Source organism: Acipenser ruthenus, chromosome 24, assembly GCF_902713425.1.
Source record: "Acipenser ruthenus chromosome 24, fAciRut3.2 maternal haplotype, whole genome shotgun sequence".
NCBI lineage: Eukaryota > Metazoa > Chordata > Actinopteri > Acipenseriformes > Acipenseridae > Acipenser > Acipenser ruthenus.
In genome coordinates this window covers 3,819,014-3,835,958 of record NC_081212.1, presented here as the reverse complement: position 1 = coordinate 3,835,958, position 16,945 = coordinate 3,819,014, and the positions used below count along the sequence as shown (strand labels likewise).

At 40.9% G+C, this 16,945-nt stretch overlaps 1 protein-coding gene across 2 annotated transcripts in view; it reads left to right on the top strand.

The window, feature by feature from the left end:
* Positions 1-20: 20 nt before the first annotated feature.
* Positions 21-16,945, top strand: part of LOC117429617 (septin-4) — a 39,730-nt gene continuing 22,805 nt past the window's right edge. The window contains exon 1 of one of the 2 annotated variants that reach the window (XM_034918901.2): positions 21-98. In XM_034918901.2, coding sequence (XP_034774792.2) covers positions 36-98 — 63 coding nt within the window. In that variant the 5' untranslated portion in view covers positions 21-35. Of the gene's footprint in view, positions 99-12,046; positions 12,135-16,945 lie in introns of those variants that run through there. The other variant, XM_034049339.3, reaches the window with a different exon arrangement.

The window sequence follows — 16,945 nt, the reverse complement described above, 5'->3', positions numbered from 1 at the left end:
CTTCAATAACCTGCTTCTCTCTGCTGGGTTTTGGGATGCTCCACTCTTCTTCTACCTGTCTGACTGCCTGTGGAATCTCCACTCCCCCAGATACTGAGGTAGGAAGCTGGGGGTTTATACTTTATGACTCACAGTTTTTATTAAGATGCGTGCGTAGTTGAAATTCCAGGTGCTGCTCCTTGGAGGAGCACCTATGAGTTATGCCTCACCACCCTGCAATGTTTGGAAAACTGCAGACAGCATCAGAGAAATATTTTTTTCTGTATAAAACTCCATGATATTCCAAACAGATATAATCAATATTTAAATTTCACAGATTTGCGCTACAGAATTGTTTGGTTTATTGCGCGCACTTACAGCTTACAAGTGCATGCAATTGCCCTGGTAGTCTGGTTTCGAATGCTTGCTATCTGTACTGTCATTGCAGTTCTTTGATACAGTGTTCTGAAGTGTACAAATAAAAGGCTGTACAATGCCTGGTACACATTTGCTTGGTGGTGTATGAACAGGTCTTTGTCATGTTGAATGGCATAGTGCACGGAGCATTTTGATAAATGAGAAATCAAATTGTACAGTAAAATGTTTTATATGAAGACTAACTGCAGCTCCAGTGGGGTTGTTGATTGGCTTCATTGCCGTTTGTCACATCATAAGGGCAGAACTGTGATGGATCTCCCTTCAGGCTTTCAGAGCGGAGCCTTGTGATCACAGGTGTTGCTCACAATTGGGAACAAGCAAAACAATGGGGTAGAGACACATGCTGTTGGAAAATGTTTTTGGGTTTTTTCTGCGATGGTAATAAAAGGAATATGGTTATTTGATCCTGATCCGCTATTATCCAACATTATCCTGCTGTCAGTACACAGCCTTCCCACCCCTTCTTTGTTTCAGTGTGTACTCTAATGGTAAGCGCTGGGGTATGCATTCTGTTTAGGTATAGACAACAGCATTCTACATGCAAGGTTTTACCAGATACAAGCTTACTGTATTAAGTGTTCAATCCAAAACAACAGTGATTACCAAAAATGATTTGTCTCTTACAAATGTTAACATTATTTATTGTAGAATGCGTCACTATGGGTAGGTATTTTTCATGTATTTTTTGATTGCACAAGTGTGTGTAATATAAATGGACAATTAGACACCCAAAGTCAAAAACATCTGGCTGCTGTAAAAGCCGTCCTTGACTTGCCAAGGCGTTGTGTTCTCACCTTTGTGCAAAACCCACATGTCTGCGTTTGTGTTTGTTCTAAACTAAAACAGGACTCCAGCTGGGTTTAAATTCAAGGCTTTACTTCCAAACTTTACTATTGTAGCAAAAAAAAAGGCCTGCGTGTCAATGGCAGATACAACCTTGTAACATGAATAAAAGGGATTTCTGTAGAGCTTTGACCCAGTCCTGAAAAGGTGCAACACAAATGTAATGCTGTTATTGTCTCAAAGCCAGCAAGTCAGGTGTGGCTCCTCTAGCAGCCATTACACAAGTTTGCTACTCCAGAACCATTGGAACCTCAAATTAGACTGGTGATTTACTCTACATAACGGCTTAATGCAGCTGTTAGCATGACAATAGTCTGATTTGTTTTCTCTGTCAAGACTGGGTTAGAAATGGTTGAGGCTTGGAGGCTGGGTGGCAGAATGGATTGTCAATGGGATGCAAAGACTTTCCAAGTTAACAGTGTCGTAGCTTTTGGGTGGCCTCTCTGTTTAACAGGTGATCCACCTCATAAAAACTGTCAGCTTTGCAGAGAGACAGTAGACTGAACTACCCTCTAAGAGTGTAAAAGCTCCCACTGTGATTCCCAAGTTAAAAGAATCGTACACATTGACACTATTTTTAAATGCTTGCATGCTTTAGTTTCTTCCTTTAGCTCATGAAACATGCCAGCCAATGGACACATTCAAGTGTTGAGTCAGATTGGCCATAGCTTCTTGGAATGTACAGTATGCACTTTGTTACCATGGTTTTTCCATTGGCAGGCTTCTTCAATGGAGACGTTTTTCAGAACTGGAATCTTAAATTCCCATTCTGTTTGCCCCCACTATGACATCACTGTGTTTACAGAGGTTCTGTATTTTAAATTGAAAGGGCAAAAGAGGTGGCATTTAGTACTGTTGTTGAAGCTGCCACCGAAGTGTAACTGAGTGTTACAGCTTGCCCTGCCTGCAGCAGAATTGGAAGAGGATTAACCGGGTCTATAAATAGTCTCCAGGTATTGATTGTAATAGGATGTGACAATAATGAGCACCTCATGTTGTACACAGCCACTCGGATTTAACCCTTTCCTGATTGTCAGCAGTGATTAATGAAGGATGATCGGGGATTATAGTGGTCTGTAAGGAATTACTGTACTACAAGCCCAGAATAGGGTTTGGTCAGGGCTGAAGAAATGTACAGCTATGGCCAAACATGAACTAATTTTGCTTCATAACATCAAATGAAATCTGCTAAATAACGTTACGTCAACATATTGAACTACATACCTTTCGTCCTCTGATGAAGCAGCGTTGCCAGGCGTCTGTTAGCCGCACACTGGAGAGCCTGTAAACTCTATAAATATCCCAGCCTCTCGTTCTCATGGCCCCAGGGGCATCGGTGGCACAGCATGAAGGAGTGCTCTTGGGCTTTGGTTTGTTTCATGTGTGGCAATGAAATCCTAAAAATTTAACTCCGGAGTCAGATGTTTCTTTGTTGTTGAGTCCAGAGCCCTCCCTAGTATGCGTGAAAATTCTTCCACACGCCTCTTTCCTTCTAGGGATTAATAAGGAGGCTATAAAACCGAAAGCCTGATTTGGGTATTAAACACAGGTTAGTCATTGCCAGGCCATGCTTGGTAAATGGAACCGCAGCCAAACCATGTTCAGCTCACTGTGGTTGATTGAATGTCTGGGTAATCTATTATGCACCCAAACCACAGTCTGCATCATTGCGAAAACAAACTACTGGGCTATTTTTACAGTTTATGGTACACATAAACCATGGAAAAGTAATAGAACATTGTAAAGTATCAGTGGAAAGAACAGTAAAATCACCCGGTTTCTAGTGTTTATTTAGACAGGCGCACTGGGTCTTTTTACACAGACTTGAGTAAACCTACTGTAACTTTTCAAGGTATATTTTATAAGATTAAATCTGACTTGGCTTAACCTTTTGATTTGTAAGGGTCTATTGTCTCGAAGCAGCTTATGTAACACAGCATCTTGATTTCAGTCACTTTCTTGCTGCTTGGCCGTCTGTAGCGTTCAGTGGCAATCTTGGGGAAAGGTGGCTGTGAAGACGCTGTGTATTTCTGCAGCTGTGAGTTCCAACAATATCCCAGCTGTGAATGCAGCGGTCAGAGGAGGAAATACCAGGCGGACTGGCGCATAGCCAGGCTACTGCAGGTCTCTACACAGGCAGGGAGCGAGTGGCTGTCCCTCGTCTCCAGGAGAATATCATAGACACAACACCGCCAGAAATGACTGGGGCAAGGACCAGCCAGGAAAAACAGGGAGCCTTCCTGTGATCAGGACAGTGAGGTCTCAAACATGAAGGGTCAGATTTCCAAAAGGGTTTACTCCAGTCTTTAATTAACTCCCTATTTTTTGAACGCGGTAAAAAATGTATTAAATTTTCATTTTACAAAACAACTACATTAATTTCAACTACTAATTTCAAGTTCTCTTAAGCACTCTCATTGTGTTTTGAAAAGTTATAAGCTCTTTAAAGGAGAAAAGAAGCTGGATACCCCACAAGCTATTTGATTTTGTTCTTTCTTTAGAAACTCTGGCCTTGGCCGTCCCAGCCACTGCCCTCACAGAAACCCACAGCTGAAGCAGCTTAGCCAAAACAATTGTGCTAAATCAATCAGTTTTTACACACGCACGCACACACACATGCTCTCGGTTCCATATCTTAAACCTGGTCTTCATTTCCGTCCGATGAAGGCAGGAAGATCTGTCCAGATGGTCTGCAGGTTCAGTCTCCCCCTTTCAGGGGAAAAAAAACACAACCACCGATTGTTTTGAAAAGATGAAAGCCTACCAGAGTTTAATCATGTTACTGTTACTCTAATGGCCAGCGGTTAATGCCAGTGCCTCTGGTCATGTAAAAAGAAAGCAAGACCCGTGCGGTTGGACTATGGGGAGTGGGGGTGTACCAGTCATGCAAAATGATTAGCGACTTTAATGGATGCTGTGGTGCCTGAATTCAGATGTGTGGTTACAGTACATTCACACACTCTCACACACACACGCACACACACACACACACTCACACAGTGAAAACCCAAGCCATTCTATTCCTTTATGCGAGGCTGAACTGTAATGCCTTGGAACTGCACACTGTTTATATATGTTTTCTTGTTTAGAGGTTTGTTTGACTAATAATAGATTTATGAGTATAACCACATGTTAGGCAAACTCCCTTCTGTTGGGCATTGCTTCTGCAGTGCACTGTGCTTAATATGGACAAGGTTCATGTGGACAAAAGGAACACACCTTTTTTATAGATTTATTAAAAAAAAAAAAAGTTTTATTGATAGACTGTTATTTTTACAAACTGGCCTTTTAATCTTAGCTTTTTATTTCTGTTTTATTAACATTCCAACTGCAGACTGTGTGTGTTTAATGACAGAATCAATACTTCGTGGATGCGTCTGCATTTTAAATGGGAATCTCATTTATCTTTCATGTCTTTTTGTTTTGGTTTTATTGTTGACGATGGCTTTGGCCCGAGGTGTCCTCCTCTTATTATAAAGACTTGAGGCAGTATTAAGAATACTCTGTGCCATATCCATTGTGTTGCTCTTTGAAGTCGTCTGTATTGAATGACAGGCTTCATTCATTGACCACCTCGTGTGCATGTTCTACCGTTTCAATCAATGTCTTGGTTTATTAGAAACAGACAAAGGTTTCCCTTTTAAACAGTTGTAAATGACACGTTTTCTGTCAAGTGCTAGTGTGGCGTTATGGCTAGACTTGTTTTTCTTTGCAAGATCAGTGGAGAGGCACCTGGTTTCATTTCACCCCCCACCCCCAGCCTCGGTTCCCATGTGCACTTCAAATCCTTTTTGAACTTTTTCTGTATCAGTTTCTTTCCACATGGGAAACACATTACTGCAGGGATGGATTATGTGTAGCACCATGAAACCGGGTGCAGCATACAGCTCACCCACAACTACAGTATTGAACCACTACTGGTCTTGGAAAATGTATAGCAGAACTTTTGAGTCTGAAAAAACCACACACCATTTAAAGCTGCAATCCTAAAAGTGATGTGAAGGCTTTCTTTCTCAGATAATGTGATTTCACAAAACAAGCATGGACCAGGAAGTACAGTTATCGGAGGATGTGAACTAATTGAATTGAATGATTCAAGTTTTTTTGAGCACAGACGCTCCTAAGATTGGCCTCTGCCATTATAATCTTCAAGACTCATATACTGTACAACCTGTACATGTTTAACGTTGGATTGAATTGCATGGGAATGGTGTTGCAGGTTAGCGATGCAATAAGCCCTACTGTGTCTCCTTCAGAAAGAGTTACGCCTTTGTTTGTTGTTATGGTTAGCAAAGTTACTACTGACTCGAGAAGCATGGCGATAAGGACGGTAGATTATCTCCCAATGAAAAAGGGGTCTGTATTGTTAATCAGCAAGAAAGCTTTAATATCCCTTGTTCCCAATAAGCCTCTAAAATCCTTAGTCAAGGGACTAATTCCTCGAGCCCTGTGAATGAATTCCACCCCACCCCTCCCTCCCCCAACACGCTTAGGAGCAAGTAGGTAACTTGAGTATATTGTTCTGTTTTATAACACAGGGCCTATGAGGATGCTTTGAATGCCACTAAACATGCTACCGTATTATACAAAGAGATAGAATCCTTGTACATCATTTTTTATACTACTTTAAAATCAACCAGTTAACGATGAACATTGTATAATTTGATTGATGACATCTGTTTTAAAATCCAATAGTGTTGGTAGTTATTAGTAGTGCCATAGCGAATAAAAATGTTCAGTTTCCCTTTGACCTGCAGGTATCACACATCTGAAACTGAATCCTGTATACACTGTACCTAATACCTGTACAAAACATATTCTTATAGACAAACCCTAAGACATCATGCTTCTTATCAAGAGGTCCATCTAGCACTACAGGCTCAGTAGAGGGGTCCCCTGAGTGAACAGCCAGTAAATGTTTTGTAAAACATCTTTACAAAGCTTTTCATTTAGCAAATCGCTCAAAACTCCTTATTCAGATAGATCCTGCTTTGTCTGAATGGCTTACTATGGATCTCGGCTGGACTAATCTTTCTAATGCAAGTCTTAGCAGTGTCCGGTGATAGCCGTGTCTCGGATTGTCTTGTAAACTCATTTCAGTACCGTTTTGAAAAGATACTGCAAAAGCAGCACAGAGCTGGTTTACAATATTAAATCAGATTACATTTTTGAAGTTTGCAATATAAAAAGGGCGTACGCTTCAGTACAGTTCAAGGAAATTGCTGCATTTCCAACAAAGTTAAATTTTATTTATTTTGTCAGCTCTGTGATCTCTGGGTGTGTGCTTCTGGATTTAGAACAGAGCAACAAAACAAAAGAGCAACTAAATAAATATACTTTCTGAATACTAGGGAATAAAGAAATATGGGGTGGAAATTGTATAACCGTCTTGTTTAAATTACCACTAAAATGATCCAGAAATGTAAGTGATCGGGTTTTATATAAAATCAACTCTAAATGGAGCTATTACTAGTCTAGGTAGAGTCTGTAGATCTTTGTTACCTGCTGGAACAGCTCCAGCCAACCATGGAGTGAAATCAGCTTTCATTATCCAGTTCAGATCTGAGTTCAGCATGGATCAGATAGAACTGGCACCTGAACATTTCAGTAACACAGATACCGTTTTACAGGCTTTATTGCCAGGTTCATCTCCATATAGAAGTTTACCTTAGCAAAAGCATAGCAAACTGTAATAAAACATTGAAAGCATGGTAAAGCATAGGTCATGTTTGGTAAAGAGTGTATGAAAAATAAGTGTGGCGAGATCCACACTGAGTGAAATCAGAAGTGTAGTTGTTGCTAACAGGTTCCAGTGGGATTGTGACTTAATAGGGCTTAAAGGGTACATAAGGACCTTTTTATTTTATTGTGTTACATGTTCCCATGTGTTGCTACAACTGTTTATATAAGGTGTGTGTATTGTTTTAATTATTTATTTTTACATTTTGACCACTTTTTTAAACTTTTAAAATGCATTCCCTGCCTCAAGATGGCTTCCCATGTACCCGCATGGACCTATCAGAACTACATTTCCCATCATCCTCCTGCTCACTGGTAAATTCATCAGTTACATATGGCTTTAGGAATGTAAACAAGACTCCTATTGCAAAGCAGTTTCACTCATTCCAGGTTTTATTACGAGCTTGATTAGCCTCAGTAGGTTATTAGCTCTGATGTCTTATTAAATGCATAGTAAAACCAGGAATGGATCACACTGCTATGCAGTGGGAGCCTTATTTCCATCCCTGTGGCTTTGATTCAATTCAGTTTACGTTCTGATTTCTAACTCAGTTTCTATCATTACCTGACTCAATCATTTGCAATCAGTGGGGTGATTTCTATTGTAGATGTGTTGGCTTTCTGAGTGCAAAAGTGTGCTCCAGCAATTTCTTCAGAAGTCCAAAGGGAGCACTTTCCATACTTTAGTAGCAAGGTATATTCTGCCATGTGCTACAGGCTTTCAACACTAGTGGATTGTGGTGGTTTTCAAAGCAAACAGCCTGGAAAGGATAAAGGACTTGTATTGGAAAATAAAGCGTAGTTCAGTGGCCTGCAGTAATTAGCCAAGGTGAAAAGGGAGCACTGTCTTTAATCTGGTTTAATTCGGGTTCTCGGTGGCAGCCCCGGTCCCGAAGCAGCATCTGGACTAGATTTGAGTTTGCAATATTGTTTTTCTCAATGCTCACAACTCTGGGGTTTCTGTGCCAAGTGCTGCTTGGGAGATTTCTCCCCGCGTCTCGTCTATAAATAGAGGCAGCCCTGAGAAAACGAGCCGAGGTCAGGAATGAGATTCCTTCCCTCATTCCGACAAAACCAAGAAAAAAAACCAAAACAAAACAAAAAAAGCTTGACCTGCTGTTGCTATTTTTATATCCTCTGTCAAGTTACAAAAAAAAACAAATTTAAAGTTTACATCCAGTTTGGGACTTTACTATTTTTTATTTTTCTGTCTCGTGTTCTTGGCCTCTAAATTTCGTCCATCAGATATTTGTGTGTGACGCTCCAGGTAAGAAATGTTCTTTTTTAAAAGGAGTACGAGCAAACAATCTGAAGATTTCTATGTGCATTTTGAGAAGTTGCAGATGACAAAGAAAAGGCCAGGGAGCCCAGAATACAGATTTTCATTTCTCAAAAGAACATCAGAAGAAAATAATACTTGTCTTGAACCCAAATGATCACAGGGATAGAAATAAGACTCCTGTTGCAGTGTCATCCATTCCAGGTTTACTAGGAGCTTGATTAGCCACAGTGTGTATAGGTAACAAGCTCAGGTGTGTCTTATTAAACTCATTGTAAAACCAGGAATGGATCAAACTGCTATGCAATGGGAGTCTTATTCCCATCCCTGAATCATGTGGTATTGACCAAGGCTCCAGGAATCCAGGTATAAATCTGATCTGAACTGGTAAACTAACATCCCTCCATAGTGGTTACCTGGATCTTAATGAACTGTGGACTTACAGGCTTAGATCAAACAAAATTACAGTACAGGCTGGTAACAGTTCTGAGCAGATTTAGCCAAAGGGTTGTTGTGCCTTGTGTTGCTTTAACAAATTCAGGTTTATCGAAACTAAGGCTTCCATTTATAAAGCAACCAAGATCACTTTACAGAAATAAGATGATATTCACAAATCCCCATATTATACTACAGTACGAGCTTTGTCTTTTTACAGTTAAATACGTTACTGTAGGCTACAGAATTGAATATTTGTATTTGTTTTGTTAAGCACCTTGAGGTTTGGAAAGGAGGCCCTATTGAAAAAAAAGTTGTTGAATAGGATTTATAATGATATCGTTGTCCTTCGTTCATCAGAGTTCTCACAAGAGGACACCGTCAACATGACTAAGAAATGGACACGCCTGCTGCAAATATAGGTACAGAGATCGCCTGCTTTTCTGGTTTGTCGTTCGATTGCTCTAGATGGGGCAATCGTATAAACTTGATAAGTCCATCTATAAATGAAGTGTCCAGTGCAAGGGAGCCTAAAGTAGGGAGTTTTACATGTGTTTGAAAATGTTGGCCAAGAAACGCCCCTGTGTAAACCAAAGCTGAAGCAGCTGTAGACGGGCTCAGTCCGAGAGGACTGCTGTAAAATCTGTGCGGTATATATTAAAACTGCACTTAGAAGAGAGGGTTCAGTACTTTTTATTACATCATCAGTGTTACCATGGCAGCACTGGTGGACTTGGCAATAGTTCTGTTAAATTCTAGTCAGAATGATCGACTTGGACTTCTGTTATCCTTGGGTTTTACTCCACTCTTTGGTCCAATATTTACTGAGGTTTGTTTGGTCCAATATTTACTGAGGTTCGTTTGGTCCAATATTTACTGAGGTTCATTTGGTCCAATATTTATTGAGGTTCGTTTGGTCCAATATTTACTGAGGTTCGTTTGGTCCAATATTTCCCATCTTGGCTGCTTTTCCGTTTTGTTAATATATCAAATAAAAAGCAGTTGAACAAATTATTAAATGTCTTTAAAACATCAATTCCAATTCCTTCAAAAGGAATTGGAATGGGGAATTGATTTTAAAAATGAATTGAAATTGAAAATTATTAACCTCAACCCTGGCTGCAGCATCTTTGGCATTTTTATATACTGATTTTACTAAAGATTCCCATAAAACATGGGTTTGCTCTCAGTCTTTTAACCCTTAGCTGCCCAGTGGCCAATATATTTAACATTGAGACAGTAGGCATTCAATTGGTATGTGAACGTACCCAGGATAGTAAAGTGTTTATACATGAGATCAATAGCTGCTAATGTACTCAGCGGAGTGGCGATCTCTCCCAAGCTGCTTGCGCTGGGATCCAGACTCATATCAAGGGGGATGCAGGCTCTGGCAGTCTGTGTTTAGCAGCCAAAGCTCTGCAGAGACTGCCGTTTGGAGAAGGGCAGGTTTGCAAGAACTAATGTAAAGTGCAATTCAGTCATCTTTCAGCTTAGATTAATTAGTTTGTGTGTGTGTGTGTGTGTGTGTTTATTCAGGACGCTCCCATGCCTGCAGCTGAATGTTAGCTTGTAAAACATCTATGAACTGCCACCCTTCCTGCTCTTCAATGGTAGCTGTGCAAGTCTGCACTGCTTGATATCTGGGTGTACAAGTGGATTATCTTTAGGTGGCAGAGAACCTAAAATACTCAACAAGGTGGCCTTTATAGCCGTGGTAAAATGCCAAAGTATGTGGTTCTACAAATTCTGGCAAAAAAAAAAAACTAAACAAAAAAAAAATGCAGTTCTAGGCAGGATTCTCTGCTTTATTCCCTCCTTTGTTGTGGGACTAATAGCGCCCCCTGCTGCTGCAGCCTTCAGAGAGACTTAAAGGGTACATAAGGACCTTTTTATTTTATCGTGTTACATGTTCCCATGTGTTGCTACAACTGTTTATGTAAGGTGTGTGTATTGTTTTAGTTTTTTAAATTTTCTTTTTACATTTTGACCACTTTTTTAAACTTTTAAATTGCATTCCCTGCCTCAAGATGGCTTCCCATGTACCCGCATGGACATCTCAGAACTACATTTCCCGTCATCCTCCTGCTCACTGGTAAATCCATCTCAGTTACATATGTGAGCAGGAGGATGATGGGAAATGTAGTTCTGAGCAGGCCATGCGGGTACATGGGAAGCCATCTCGAGGCAGGGAATGCAATTTAAAAGTTTAAAAAAGTGGTCAAAATGTAAAAAAAAAATTAATGATTTAAACAATACACACACCTTACATAAACAGTTGTAGCAACACATGGGAACATGTAACTCAATCAAATAAAAAGGTCCTTATGTACCCTTTAACTTCAAGAGAAAACCAATGATACATGACATTGTTTTGTTGTTGCATCTCTTAACTGAAAGCAAACTGCAGGAATGATTGTTATCACATATTACAGAGTCTATAGCAGATGAGTGGCCTTAAAAATACCACAGGCAATCCTCCTCTATGTACTGTAACACAAATAATGTGGTACTATAGTTTCTAATCCTTTATGAAGAGAAGCCCACTTGTCAATAAAAGTAGATTATGCAACAGTAAACGTCTCTCAATGGCTGGCTGGGTTTAGTTCGGGTCATGTACCAGCCATTGCTTAATAATTGTGACAGTGCAAACCAGTGTCAGAGGCATTACAGTGTGGCCTGGGGGTTTAGCCTGCCTAGTTAAGTATTTGCATGGCTAAAAAAATAATGGTTAGTCCTCATTTAATGCTTCCAAACACAAACTCGCTAGGTCTCTTGAAAATATTTCTTGCTAATCCCCTGTTGTTGTATAAAGCCATCAGAATGATCAATGTGGGCACTTGGTTCGACAGTTGAATAATCCACTTATAACCCTTTCACCTCTGGATAATGTTTTTCACTTTGCTCCATTAGACAAGTTCAAATTAAAAACCCAAAAAACAGCACACGAGCACAGACAATAGAGTTCTTCAGGACCACATTCCACAAACTGCATACTCTGCTAACAACCCTGCTCGTTCGAACAACAGAAAAAAAGAATATCTTTAACTACTGACACTCGCTTTTTAACCGGGCAAAACACTGTCAGCATCAAAACAATCTTCTTCTCCCCCTTTCGGGCAAACGGCACGTTATCTGTGGCCCTGTTATCTATCCACGTTTTCTAATCATTGTTTCTTCCGGTATTTCCTGCAGTGTATTACAGCAAGCAGAGTCTCATTCTCTCTATCTCCCTGTCCCTCTCTCTCGCTCCATCTCCGTCTCCCTCTCCCTGCTGTCTGCATCAGCTTGGCAGTTCACATTTCCACCACAGTTTGTTGTGTGAAGCACGCAGCACGTTGCCCAGACACACAGTGGCTCACCTCCGCAGAAAGAAAACATTGAGCCTGGAATCGAGTTTTTCTCTGTCAGAGCCTGCAGCATGGTAAGTCAAGCTTACAGTCTGTTTTTTTTTTCAGTACAGTGATAAAAGTCGTAGCAGATGTCTGGAGAATACTACAGTATCATTCAGTAGCGTCTCATTTTGTTTTTGTAAGTGATACTGTAATTTATTCTAGTGGTTCAGCAGGTATGAAGCAGCGATTGCTGTATAAAGGAGGCTGCATGATTACCATTCAGAAACAGATAAAGGTGGGAGATACCTTGTTTATTTTGTGGGGCTGTACAATGAACAAAGTTTGCGCATGCTTTGATTTTGTAACTGCATGCATGGCCTACCGGCAAGCTGCGCTACTGATGAAATATAACAGACGCGAGCAGTGCTAAGTGAAGCATGTCGTATACTGCAGTGGCTATACAGTGTATGGAGGGAGCACAGGTAGAGATCTCTATACTGAGCAACAAGATTCTATGTAGCAAGCTCCAGACAGTTTGAATGCATGAACTGCTTGATATAGGCATCAGGATGGATAGTGTACTGTATATCTGTGTGTGTGCAGCTGTAGTGTATCTCCGAGGGTGGTTTATACACACACTCACACACACACACACACGACACACAACACACAGTTGGCTCTCGTTCTTTTGCCATGCATTCCTCCGCCACTGCTGGCAAAGAACGGATTTCCTACAATTAAAAAGCTCATGCGAAACTGCAATCTTACCGCCATTTACTACGAATCAGAAATACTGTACTGTATTACCACAGATACAGATCTCTCATCATAGAAAACACCAGTAAAGAACACTGAAACAGTAGATAACCATAAACAATGTCCTGAACTGGAAACGAAAGCAAGACAGGTTGTGGAATACTGTATCCAAGAGTAAAACGAACATTCACTGCCAGTCCTGCTGTATTACACAGGGGCGCTATAGTGAGTGTAGGCTGGCTTTCCACAAGGGCAGCCAGACAGGACAGTACAAGGACCTCCTTCTGAGGAACTTGTGGGAATGATGGGATTGCAAATGCATTGAAAAAGGTCAGTAACACAGCAACCTGCCCCCAGTTACAAATATCACTCTATGAATGTAACCCCAGCGAGCCGGACTGGTGGCGAGACCACCGAGGCTGGAAGGGGCTGAAAGGAGAGGGCAGGGCAGGAGCTTCAGCTCTGACACCACGCTGCTGGGGATCAATGGGAGTAATAAAAAGGAGGAGTAATATTAAGCTCCAAAACAATGGCCATTTTCATGGAACCTTGTCTGGAAATGCGGCCTCCATTCTGGGAACTTTAGGAGGCACTTTTAAATCACACGGGCAAATTAGCTTTAAAATGACCTGATTATTTACTGTAGTATTCCATTTGTAGCCGTGCTGTTGCCATGAACGGCTGTATCAAAGTGATCTGCCCCCCTTGGCACTATGGCCAATCTATCACAAAAAGAAAGCAGAAATAGGAAGGACAGATAACCAGCAAGACAGGTCACCAGCAGGCAAAACACATACTGAATTGAATCTTTTTAAAATGCAGGTTGTTTGTCAAAATTTAGGCATACAGGCTTCTGAAATCTGGGGGCGCAATCCAAACGCGTCTGGTTTCAATGAACACAAGTTTGACAGGGCTTCCTTGTGCTGTCTGAAGAAAACCATTTTTCAAGAAATTATGAAGCCAACTACTTGTTTAGATTCTAGTATTTATATGAGGCGGCTTGGCTGAGGCAAGAGACAGGAGAATTGATTGGCGAGGGAAAGGAAATGTGCAATTATCTCAGTTCACACGCAGTAAAAAGCAGGTCTCTAAAGGTTGTGTGGTAAAATTAGCAGAATAGTGATGGACATTTAGCCCTAAATCTTGGTGGTTTTGTTCTATTCAAACATTTAAATAGTATTGTGGTAATAATAAAAGGTTGCTGTGCTTTTGCCCTCTGTTACTGGCATTTATACATTTCTGCCCTCTGTTACTACACTGTGCTTTTGCCTGCCATTTCTAGGATTTACTGCACTTTTGGCTGTGTTCTCTGACTTACTATGCATTTGTCCTACCTTACTGCACTCTTAGCCACCATTTCTAGGATTTATTGCACGTTTGCCCACAGTTTCTAGGATTTACCGCACATTTGCCCACAGTTTCTAGGATTTACTGCACATTTGCCCACAGTTTCTAGGATTTACCGCACATTTGCCCACAGTTTCTAGGATTTACCGTGCTTTTGGCAGCCATTCCTAGCATTTACCATGCTTTTGTCCTTCCTTACTGCACTCCGTTACTTGTCCACCATTTTTCCGCACTTGTCCTATTTCTCCGCACTTCCCCCAGCCGTGTCTTGGCAGTAGTGCTCTTTTGGGAGCTGTGTCTAAGCTATACTACACTTCCCCTCCGTTACTAGGCCATTTAAAAAAGTAGGTGCTCTGGGACAGCAATAAGCATAGCTTTGGCAGCTATTTTGTCCTGTAAACTCTTGTGGCCTGGGATAGTCAGACTGTTTCCTGTCAGGATTCCTGCACTTCTTCTTTCAGCCTAATTTAAGCCCTGGAGGAAGTCATTAGCTGGGCTTTAGATCAAATATTTCTTCCAGTTCTCAAAATGTTATAGTTTAGTTTAAGTGCAAGTTCACTGGTGAGTTCCATCAAAACAGACAACATAACTGAGCTAAATTACTCTTGACATCTATTTGCCAGCTGCTCTAGTTGTATTTCAGATTAGATAAACACACCCACCTTGTCTGAGGTATTCAGCCAAGTTTCCATTTCCACAAGGTGTAACCAGCCTGATAAAGGTTACATCTGAATACAACAAACATTTAGAATTAGAAACAAGACCAAATTCGAGGTCACTAGTGAGGAAGCTTCATGCTTCTGTTGTCAGGGGGAGAACACAGAGCGGAGGCACCAGAGCTTGGGCTGCAGTAGATGCCTGTAGGCGTTGATGCCTCACTGTAAACCATGAGTTCCTAACACTGTCAGAGGTGGAGGCGCCCACTTCGGTGGTTAGGGGTTTTCCAACCAGCATCCTTTAGGGCAATATGACATGTGGCTACATTTCAGCAGCCAGTGATTCATTCTGCACAAAATACAGAATAGATGGATAAACATTGTTGGAAGGTTCAAGAAGCACATGGCAGTGTGTAAATGGGTACTTGGGAATTACTCAAGGACAACAAATTGGGAACCTCTGCTGTGAACACTTGATATGGAAATCATTAATCGAGGAAGTTGTTTGTGAAACCTTAAAAAACAGCACAATGCAGCATTGTCATCGGGGGAAACTCAAAAAGTAAAACACCCCCAATGGAATCTTCCATTAATTCATTGTTTGGGCTGTCCATAGCATTAGTGGCCAAATAACTGAGGTGTATAGTGGAGCGTGGCACTAAGTGCATGAAAACCACGTTTACAATTTGGTGATTTTAAAAGGCTAAACTGAAGTAGTTTATTTCATCTCCTTCATCAGCGCTTATCTCAGCCATCACTTCAGGAGCTTGTTTCTCCACACACTTGCTTGAAGTCTTGGAAAGGGGAGCTGTAGGCTTTAGTGCCAACTGAAAGGGAGCAATGTGCAAGTTGCCTCCAGCATGTGTTGTGTGTTGGCTGCCACATGCACACCAGCATACAGAGAGAGGAATCTAAACAGAAGCACTGAGCCTTTAATCTGGACAACAAACATTCACAAAAAATGGATACCATACTCCAAGCATTTGTACCATGACTGTGGTTTGTTACAACACAGCTTTCCATGCATCATCAGTTTGCATTGCAGAAAGATAGAGTACATGTTAACGAAGAGTCTACTGTTGTTTGTTGTGCCAATATTGTGGAAGTAGCGCAGCATCCTCTTGGATAGTCTTAAGGTTGGGGTGAGGGGATCCTTTAGTAAAACATGGAACACAAAAAGCGTGGAGACGTGCTGATAAATCACTTCTCTGGAGAAAACAATAAGAAGAATCTATTAGCTGAACCGTCTTTAAGAGTTACTGTACTTTCACAATTGTTAAGTTTCCAATGTGAACTTTAAAAATGATCTTATCAGTACAGACCTCATTTCATAAGGAATCTCATGAATCATGTGTGTGTAAAGTAGCGTGGATATGTTATCTCCATTCTCCATTGACAGTTCTCCCTTTTCATTTACATTGATGTGTTGTCATCTAATTTCAGACCCCAGAAGTTTAATTACAGTCCACATTTACCTAAACAGTGGAAAACTGAGCAGTCCAATATACTGGAGACTGGAGTCACATTAGAGTCTCGATTTACCACAAAATGGTAAAGGGTGCATAGATACATGATGTATATCCGAATGTCATGTTGGAGATAGGGAAGTGGAGAGAGACAGCTGTTATTCCCAGTATGCGTTTATTGAAAAGATGCTCTGCCCTCGTGTGAATTAAAATTCCTGCTGACAAATAAGAATGACCCACAATGCGAGTAAGAATGTGCCGTCTCATGAAATTATTCAGAGCCGTATCTCTCGGAGGGCGAGGGTGTCAGGCCAGGCCCGTCATCTGAATTCACAGCTGCTTTTGGAAGCAGACGAGTCTGTATTGAGTTTTTGCAGATGAGACTTGTGGAGGAAAGATGGAGCAGAATCTTAAGCAACCGTTTTCTTTGAGGAGCTGGTAGAATGAGTATTATTCAGGCTGATGATTTCCTATCTCCACAAAATTACAATGAGACCTGATTGTAGCACCATAAAAAAATAAAGCCTTCTCCGGTCTTTAATCAAAAATACGTACTAGCCAGAGACAGCTGTGTATGCTTTGCATACTTATTACAGAGCATGTTCTATCAGTATGTATTTTATTGCAGTTTGGATGTTAGGTCAGTTTTGTTTCCCGGTTTCTGATTTACAAGTT